General features: G+C 36.3%; 2 protein-coding genes across 2 annotated transcripts; one reads left to right on the top strand and one right to left on the bottom strand.

The window, feature by feature from the left end:
- Positions 1-2,543: 2,543 nt before the first annotated feature.
- LOC127104537 (uncharacterized mitochondrial protein AtMg00810-like) lies at positions 2,544-3,267 on the top strand. Its single transcript, XM_051041722.1, has 2 exons — positions 2,544-2,616; positions 2,699-3,267. The coding sequence occupies exons 1-2, from the start codon at positions 2,544-2,546 to the stop codon at positions 3,265-3,267; spliced, it is 642 nt and encodes a 213-aa protein (XP_050897679.1).
- A 566-nt stretch (positions 3,268-3,833) lies between these two features.
- On the bottom strand, positions 3,834-7,230 carry LOC127100581 (mitogen-activated protein kinase 3). The gene is made up of 6 exons (XM_051037812.1): positions 6,868-7,230; positions 6,588-6,717; positions 5,443-5,580; positions 4,996-5,328; positions 4,606-4,789; positions 3,834-4,451 (listed from the first exon to the last, which is right to left on the bottom strand). Exons 1-6 carry the CDS (start codon positions 7,026-7,028, stop codon positions 4,282-4,284), a joined length of 1,116 nt encoding a protein of 371 aa, XP_050893769.1. The 5' UTR covers positions 7,029-7,230; the 3' UTR covers positions 3,834-4,281.
- Positions 7,231-9,922: the final 2,692 nt, after the last annotated feature.

Genomic DNA, 9,922 nt, shown 5'->3' with positions numbered 1-9,922 from the left:
ACATGGTATCTAGAGTCTGCTAAGAGGCAATTCTTTCTTCGTCGTGCTTTACCCGGTTGACCCACTGTCTTCCGGTGAGATTTTTCTTTTGTTGCAAACCGTGTCATCACTCTGTTTTTTTTTGCAAACCGTGTCATCACTCCGGTTTGCCTCTCACTTTTCAAAATTCTTCGGTAACCTACCAGTAGAAGCGCCTCTTCCGATCCAGCCGTTCCCCACTTTTCATCGGCAGAAACCTCCGCACGTGACAACACATCTGACGGCCAATCCCGGCAATTTTTCAACCGCTCCACTCTCCATAGGGCAATTGTTTCAGATCCGATACTCACGGCTACTCCTCGTAACTTTACGCCAAACTACGATGATTTCCTCAAGTGGTATCAGAATTATCAGAACTTAGATTCTACTGCTTCGGTAGCACACATTGGTAATTCACCTGCTTGTCTCTCTCAATCATCTTCTCTTGGATCTTAGGTCTTTGATTTTGGTGCGTTTGATTATGTTACCGGTAATAAAAATCTTTTATCTCCCCTCTCTACATCCGGTTTCTTACCTACTATAACTTCTGCCAATGATTCTCAAACCCGATCCGAAGGGATTGGTACTGTTCGAATTCTACCTTCTCTCTCGGTTACTTCTGTCCTCTATGTACCTAATTGTCCATTTAATTTATTTTCAGTCAGTCGTTTAACTCGTTCTCTTGATTGTAGTGTCACTTTCACTAATAATAATGTTACCCTGCAGGATCGGAGTTCGGGACAAACAATTGGTGTCGGATGTGAGTCTCAAGGCCTTTATTACCTCTCTGTGTCATCTCAGACATGCTCAGCCAAAGATTCTCCACTCACTATCCATGTTCAGTTAGGTCATTCCAGTCTTTCCAAACTACATAAGTTGGTGCCAAATTTATCGAAGGTATCTAATTTACATTGTGAGTCGTGTCAACTACGGAAACACACTCGTGGCCAGTTTCCCAATCGAGTCAATAAACGAGCTTCGTCCCCTTTTGCTTTAGTTCACACCGATGTTTGGGGTCCCTCGCGTACTGTCTCTACTCTTGAGTCTAGGTATTTTGTCACCTTTATTGATGATTTTTCACGTTGCACGTGGTTATTTTTAATGAAGAATAGATCTGAATTATTTTCTATTGTTGAACAATTCTATCAAGAAATAAGAACTCAATTCGGTGTGTCTATCCGTACCTTAAGAAGTGACAATGCCCGTGAATATTTATCCCAACAATTTTAGAATTTCATGTCACGCAATGGTATTCTCCATCAAACATCTTGCCCTCACACACCTCAACAAAACGGGGTAGCGGAACGTAAAAATCGGCATCTTGTAGAAACCACTCGGACCCTACTTCTCCATGGTAATGTTCCACTTCGGTTTTGGGGGGATGGTGTGCTAACAACATATTATCTTATAAATCGCATGCCCTCATCTGTCCTTAACAATAAAATTCCTCATTCAATCCTTTTTCCCAATTCCCCACTTCACCCAATTCCTCCCCGAGTCTTTGGGTCCACATGTTTTGTACACAATCTCTCTCCTGGTCTTGATAAACTCTTAGCTCGATCACTAAAGTGTGTCTTTCTTAGTTATCATCGATGCCAAAAAGGTTATCGTTGTTATTAACATACTCTACAACGGTACCCAGTATCGGCCGATGTTACCTTCTTCGAGTCAGTTCCATATTTCGAGTCTAGTCACGTAACTCCAGAACCCATTCAAGAAAGTACTCCCACATCTTTTCCGGTAGTTATTAATGTCCCGCCTACCATTACCCCCATCAGTCTAGGGCTCCTGACCCACCCACTTCTCGACCACTTCAAACATATCAGCGTCGTCACCCAACGCCTGTCATCCCTGTCCCTGAGGTCATACCTGTCCTTGAGGTCATACCTATCCTTGAGGTCATTGCAGACTCTCCTCCGATGCCTCCGACATCACCGGATCTGATCCTGCAACCTGAGTCCGATCTTCCGATTGCCCTTCGAAAAGGTATACGTCAAACACGAAATCCTTCTCCACATTATATTGATTTATGTTATCATCGTCTTTCCCCTTTGTAGTATACTTGTTTGTCTTCTTTGTCTTCTGTTTCTATTCCTAAAACTCCATGTGAAGCATTGTCTCACCCTGAGTGAAGGCAAGCAATGATTGATGAAATGTGTGCTCTTCAAAGCAGTGGTACCTGGGAACTGGTTCCTCTACCCCATGGGAGATCTTTAGTAGGTTGTCGTTGGATTTATACATTGAAGGTTGGTCCAGATGGTAAGATTGATCGATTTAAAGCTCGCTTGGTAGCCAAAGGATACACTCATATTGGATTGGATTATAGTGATACCTTCTCGCCTGTAGCCAAGATGACATCTGTTAGACTTCTTCTAGCCATTGCATCCATTCGACATTGGCCTCTTCATCAACTTGACATAAAAAATGCTTTTTTACATGGTGATCTTGAAGAGGAAGTATATATGGAGTAACCACCTGGATTTGTTGCTCAGGAGGAGTCATCGAATATGGTGTGTAGGTTACACATGTCTCTTTATGGTCTTAAGCAATCTCCGAGAGCTTGGTTTGGCAGATTCAGCACTGTAGTACAACAATTTGGTATGGTCCGTAGTGAACCAGACCATTCTGTTTTTTTATCGTCACTCAGTCCAAGGGTGTATTTATCTTATTGTGTATGTAGATGATATTGTCATAACTGGTAGTGATCAGCAGGGTATACTCCAGTTAAAGCAACATCTCTCAAATCAATTTCAGACAAAAGATCTTGGTAAGCTTCGTTATTTCTTGGGTATTGAGGTAGCCCAATCTATAGATGGTTTGATGATTTCTCAACGGAAATATGCTATGGATATTTTGGAAGAAACAAGTTTGTTGAATGCTAAACCAACTAATACCCCTATGGATCCAGGTGATAAACTACTATCCAATCAGGGGGAGCCTCTATCTGACTCGGGAAGGTATATAGGATTGGTTGGAAAGTTGAATTATTTCACCGTCAGTCGTCCAGACATTTCTTTTGCAGTTAGTGTGGTAAGTCAGTTCTTAAACTCCCCTTGTCAGGAACACATGGATGCTGTTATCCGGATTCTGAGATACATCAAACGTACTCTAGGAAAAGGTCTAGTGTATGAAAATAAAGGACATACTCAGATAATTGGATACTCCGATGCTGATTGGGCAGGGTCACCCATTGATAGACGATCCACCTCTGGGTATTGTGTACTTGTTGGAGGAAACCTTATATCCTAGAAAAGTAAGAAACAAAACGTAGTTGCAAGATCAAGAGCCGAGGCAGAGTATAGGACCACAGCAACATGTGAACTTATTTGGTTAAAACAATTGCTCAAGGAGCTTCAAATTGAAGAAGCAAGACCAATGACACTTATTTGTGATAATCAAGCCGCATTGCACATTGCTTCAAATCCAGTCTTCCATGAGAGGACCAAACATATTGAGATAGTCTGTCACTTTGTCAGGGGAAAAATCGAATCAGGTGACATCGTCACAAACTTTGTCAACTATAATGATCAATTGATAGACGTGTTTACAAAATCTCCACGAAACCCCAGAACTAATTATATATGTAACAAGTCTAGTGCATTTGACTTAATTAGTTATAATCTCTCTCTATATAATAAAGTCTCCGTAGTACTTTTCAAAACACATGATTTATTCAAATATCTCTTAATCTCTTGTATTTCAAGATATTCTATAGAAGGTAACTTTCTTTACATTAGTTGAATTTAATGGAATGCTTCGGTTTCTTACAACATAAGTAAAGAGTAAATCATCAAAATTTGTGAACCATACAGGAATTGCTTATCTAAAAAGTTGTGTTTACTGAATTCACATCCACTATACGGATAATATAGCAGGAAAAAGCTATAAATCATGGTAGCAAGTTACAACAATGCAAATTAACTTAAACAGATTACATGCTGAGTCCTTAGTAAACCAAAAAAAAACAGACGAGAAAAAAATACAAACCCAACAAAACAGGGTCAAAAAAATTATACGAATTAATTTAATATCATTAAATTACACTTTACAACATAAGGCAGGGTACTCGTTGGTACACAGCTATAATTGCACCTAACTAGTCACACAGATTGAACTCACCTAAAGGGTTTTAGCTGGCAAAAGATTTCTCATTCAACTTAATCCTTTCCTTCTTGCAAATTTGCATTGCTGGGAATTTGATGAAAAAATTGAAAATGAATTTATTTTTGCTTATTAACTTAATATTTCTTCTATTGTTCCGGTTTAAGCGTACTCAGGATTGAGTGCTAATGCCTCCCTGTAGATCATCTCCTTTATTTGCTCTTCGTCCAAATGCTGTTGTTCAAACTCAAATGAGAATGGTTCCATGCAGATGGGTTCATCAGCTACATCGTGTAGTTTTTCAAGGTATGGATGGGCTAGTGCTTCTTCAACTGCCATTATAGAAACAAGTCGATATGAAAATTTGAAAATTTTATTCAACGTGTGTAATGCAGATAACACAGATAACACGAATGTTCAAAATGAACCTGCGTGTTGCTTTATCTAGCTATAGAGACTAAATGGATGCGAGGATGAGAAAATTACCTGTGATTCTTCTAGTGGGATCAATTGTCAACATTTTATCGATGAGATCGATGGCCAAGGGATGAACATGGGGGAAAACCCTATTTAAAGGTTGGCGAGGATATTGAGGAAGTTGTCGGATATATCTTCTTGCATCTTCATTTTTCACTAACCCGACATCAGCGTCAGTTGGAGTGCCAAGAAGCTGTGGAAAGGCAACAAGTGTAAGCATACATAACTAGAATCACTTATGATAAAATTATTGATTGTTTTCATTATATCAAACAGCTTGAAATATTATGAATATTAACTTATACTCCATGACCTAGTAGCAACTAGCAAAAACATTTAACTTATATAATGCTTAATTTTTATGAAAATTATCAGGTATGTTGATTTTTATAATCTTACCTCTGTCAATAAGCGCATCTGATGCACATGGTCTTTGCCAGGAAATAGAGGTTTTTTATTCATAAGCTCCATGAAGATACAACCAACAGACCAAACATCTATGGCAGAGGTGTAATCTGAGGAGTTCAACAACAATTCAGGAGCTCTATACCATCTTGTGACTACATATTCTGTCATGAAGTCATTTTCCATAGTTGGCCGCGCAAGACCAAAATCAATAATCTTCAAGTCGCAATTTGCATTCAGCAACAGATTGCTTGGCTTCAAATCTCTATGGATAATGTTTGCAGAATGTATATACCTCAGTCCACGAAGAATCTGATACAAAAAGTACTGCAAGTCCAAGAGCATCCAAGCATCAGCAAAACAGTTAGTTCAGTTCGTTCCAGCGTACAAATGTCAAGGAGATGATTATGATATTAAAAACAACAAATTCAAAACACTGACCTGACAGTGTTCATCTGACAGATTTTGATTGGAGCGAATGATTTGATGAAGATCAGTATCCATGAGTTCGGTGGTTATGTAGACATCATTAAACTCTCTACGCAAGGGTGGAGGAATAACATCTCTTAAACCAATGACCTGTTATAAAAACAAACATTTTAACCATCACTAAAGAATAATATATCTTTCATTTATCATATTGAGACTTTCACACTTGATACGTTAAAGCTTAAACTACACTGTAAACTTTACAACCGTATGAAAGTAATCAAATTAGGTATGAATCAAATTTCATTTGTAGCCAAGTAAAAATGTTATATTAGAAAGAAAAAAATTATAACTAAACTTGTGTCATGTCATGTCATCATATATTCTTCAAAATCAAGAAGTTATCATCGGACTTTATAATTATATTGGACCACCCACCATTTAGTTCCACGTCCCAGACGTAAATCTTTGACATAAGAGGGGGTGTTAAGAGTCCCATGTCGGACAATCTATAGCCTGTATATGTATTTATAAATGACTTACCTTGCAAACCGGTTTATAGGATTGAGTTAGACCCAACCACACATTAATATCATTAAATTTAATCCATCATTACATAAATAATTGGGGCATTTTCTTTTTTCAATATTGACTTGTTTTTTTCCCTAAATCATCATGGTCCACCATCCACCATTGTCAACAGAGATGGCTTGGTTCCATTAACTCAACAAACGTGTCGCTACTCACCACACATATTTTTGGACATTTAATTTTCATGTAGGACACTAAAAGGAACCAAATTTTCCATGATAACAACACATATTATTGCGGTGTTTGGATGTCTACCAAATAGTCCTTACATGAAATGTCAACGAAAATTATTATCAACAATCAACAACTATCATCTTAATGATAGTGATAGGTAATTAAGAACCACTGGTGTCAATTTTCTTATGCAATTTTTTTCAGAAAAATGCTAAATAAAGAGTTACATGAAATAATGAAATCTCAAATAAAATTGGAACAGATTAGGAAATAATTAATGGCAGTTGAAAATTTGTACTCAACAAAAAATCTAATACCAGTACGAACGAAATAAAATACAATATTATCTAATTAATTAATCAATTAAACATGGTAAGAGAAAGATAACTCACATTTTCATGATCTAAATGCCTAAGAAGCTTAATCTCACGCAGCGTACGCTTCGCATCCATGTGATTATCGAAAGCATTCGCTATTTTCTTAACAGCAACCAACTCATTCGTCTCCGTGTTCAAGAGCGAACTTCAAAAACCAAATCAACATAACAATTCAGATTTCTCAATTTCCAAATCCGTTAGTTAATTGAAAAACCGATTCAGAAAAAAAAAACCGATCCAAATCCAAAAATAAAAATAAAGAGAAAGAGAAAAAAAGAAGATTACGAAGCAATACCAAACGATTCCGTAAGCGCCGCGACCAATCGGCATGATCGGAGGACGATACTTAGCAGTAACTTCAAAGAGATTACCGAAAACGTTGTATTGAACGAACTGTCCACCGTGAGTCTGAACCGCCGGGAACTCGGCGACGCCGTTTTGATTAACTCCGGCCATTAGTTTTCTTCACTTTCTCTCTCAAGAATAATTTCTCTCTCTCTCTAAACTGTCAAATTAAGGCGATGGTGTGATGAAGAAGAAGGCGGTGATTTTAATTTAAATAATGTTTAACAGAAGCGAGAGCGAGTTACTGAGTCAATGTTTGTGTGAGTGAGTTTCACTTGGTCCACTGACTCGGCTAGTTATGCACGTTGAAATTATATTAAGTATCTTTCGTAGTAGATGCTAGGAAAAAGGTACGAAAACGCGCGAAGGAAATAACACACCCGCACACGAGTACGCGTCTGGATCTTAATCGGACGGTCGAGATTGTAGCCGCCTCTCATCTACGGTTCTCTGTTTGTTCAATTATTTCAACTACCATCTATCGTCAATGATAAAATAAAATATGATATCATTTATATATAAAAAATGATATCATTAGCTAGAAGTTAAGGAAGTAAATAAATAATAATAAAAAATTGTAAAAATAAAAAAAGAAAGTGAAGGAAATAAAAAAGTCAGATGCATTTATCTATATACAAAAATTGAGTGACACCTACATCTCAATATAAATTAAATTGATTCCTTTGTTTTGGACTAATTAAGCTCCTTTCAATCCCTAAAAAGAAATAAAAAACACACATATATAACTCTACTATTTTAGTCAAGAATGATTAATTTCTCAAATAATTGATCAACTGTTTTCTGGGACATATAGAGGCAATTTTTGTATCTGACAACTGTTTTTTTTAATGTATTATATGGGAATTGCTTTTCATGTGGAATAATTGATTAATATTTTGTATATTATATAAATGGGTTTCAGTTGAAACTTATGAATGTTAATACAAATGACATTTCGGTTAAAAATAGAGGTCTTTTTTAAATTTGTGCACAAAAGGTTAAAAATATGCAAAACTATCGTTTGTTTTGAAATTAATGTAATAATTTTATAAAATTGCTCTTAATTACTGTTTTGAGCCGGTCATGTCGACTTCGGCCGACCATCTTGAAAGAATTATAATTTTTTAGAATTTTTACGATATACAAGGACTCTTCTCTCGATAATCATAAAGAATCTAAACTACAAATGCTTCTAACAACTTTCTACAACTTAAACCTAAAAAATAATGAGCTCGTTATTCTCTCTACTCTCTCTCTATATATAGTGCATTAAATTCAGGTAATAAGTTTCAAATTCAATTTTAATTCACTTTTCTCTCTCACATACTGACTTGAGCGTTGAAGTGTAAACTTATAGGTCATCCCCCTTTCCAATATGCTGGAAGTTCAGAACCACCATCATTTCTGAGCCTCACTCCATTTTTTGTTTTAATACGAAATAGTGACGCCATTTGTAGGAATCGACATTCTCAAGTCACCGAATCAAGAGCCTCCGGAATTGAACGTTAAGATTCGTTACATTAGATCCAATTAAGCATTATTTCAACTTCGATTCTTTGAATCTCCAGATCTCTAATTCATATGCTTCCATGTGAGGGATGAATCCAAAGGCACTTGATCCGTTGTTGTTATTGTTGTTGTCGCAGTTCAAGAAGCAGTTAATCAATTACCTCTATCTCCTTAGCGGAATGTTGTAAATCCTGGAGAAGAAGTCCTGTCACGTCAAAATCTGATCTAGATTCCTAAGATGACTGGATCAATCTAAATTCCTCCAATCACTCATCTGATTCCACCTCTAGTATCGCAACCTGATGCCTTGATTGACTTCTAGCTATTGTGAGCTAACCTTGGACTGGAAGGTGCCAATGAACTGCTGAATAATATGTATATGTAGTTGCATGTCCTTAATATCCGGTTATTTTTTTGCTTGTCTTATCGCTTTCATCTTTGATTTATTTCGATTTGTTAAGTCTCCTTCATGATTGCATATTCTTGGAATCGAGTTTAATTTGATTCGTTTTTAGCATGCATAAAACTTTGGTTAGATTTGATCTTGATCTAAATGTTCTTTGATCAATAACATATTTTAGTGGAATGAATTCATTTTGTGTTTTTAGTCAAAGTTGATTCAAAGGTGAAATCTCAAAATGCTTTTGAAAATTTGAAAATTTGAGATTTTACAAGATTGATTCGAATCGTTCAGTTTAACACTGAATTTTTGATCCTGATCAAATTGGACAGTAGTTAAACTTAGTAATTTGATCCTGATCAAATTTTACACTTGATCCTGATCATTTTCCCGAGAACAAGTTTTGCCTAATTTTATTCGAATCAATATTTGTACACGATTCGAATCAATTTCATTTTTCAAAATTCATGTTTGATTTGATCCAAATCAAACTTTGAATGTGATTCGAATCAAATGCTTTTTTGCGAAAATTCTTGTCAGTTATGTGTCATTTGATCTGAATCAAATTTTGTACTTGATTCGAATCACGTTTTGCCTGATCCGAATCAACTGGCATCTTTTTTAAAAATTGGTTATTTCTTTAATTCCACCTCATTTTTCTCATTTGATCCAAATCATATTTTTGTTGATTCGAATCTAACTAACTTTCTTCAACCATTTTTTATGCTTTACCTCAAACACATATAAATCTTTTTTGTCATTATTCTTCATACCACATCAATCATTCTGTTAAGATTTTTCAGTGTGATTCTAAGTGAAAATCAATTTCCTCTATTTTGAATGTTCAAAGTCTTGCTACGAATTTCTCGCATCTTCAACTTTAATTGAGTTCAGATCTTGATAACAAGACTTATGAGATTGATTGAAGGAGGAGCATACTTGAAACTAACCCCGTTCTTGGAAATCTTGTTGATGGTGGTGACAAATTCCATTGAAAAGAAGTAGGTTCTTCTCTCCAGAATTGCCATAGTAGTAACTGTGTGGAAGGCTACTGATATGAGGAAGTTCTTCTCGAATTTTCGAACAATTTCACCGC

Source organism: Lathyrus oleraceus, chromosome 7 (assembly GCF_024323335.1).
Source record: "Lathyrus oleraceus cultivar Zhongwan6 chromosome 7, CAAS_Psat_ZW6_1.0, whole genome shotgun sequence".
NCBI classification, from domain to species: domain Eukaryota; kingdom Viridiplantae; phylum Streptophyta; class Magnoliopsida; order Fabales; family Fabaceae; genus Lathyrus; species Lathyrus oleraceus.
This window is presented reverse-complemented; position numbering and strand designations above follow the sequence as displayed.

Bases quoted from the DNA above. Each gene is read 5' to 3' on its own strand.
- LOC127100581 (XM_051037812.1), bottom strand. From the start codon at position 7,028: ATGGCCGGAGTTAATCAAAACGGCGTCGCCGAGTTCCCGGCGGTTCAG. The intron at 5,329-5,442 runs GTCAGTGTTTTG...TTGGACTTGCAG, and splicing joins TGTCAGATGAACACTGTCAG to TACTTTTTGTATCAGATTCT. The intron at 4,790-4,995 runs GTAAGATTATAA...GCCTTTCCACAG, and splicing joins AGATGCGCTTATTGACAGAG to CTTCTTGGCACTCCAACTGA.
- LOC127104537 (XM_051041722.1), top strand. From the start codon at position 2,544: ATGTCTCTTTATGGTCTTAAGCAATCTCCGAGAGCTTGGTTTGGCAGA. The intron at 2,617-2,698 runs GTATGGTCCGTA...TTGTGTATGTAG, and splicing joins CACTGTAGTACAACAATTTG to ATGATATTGTCATAACTGGT.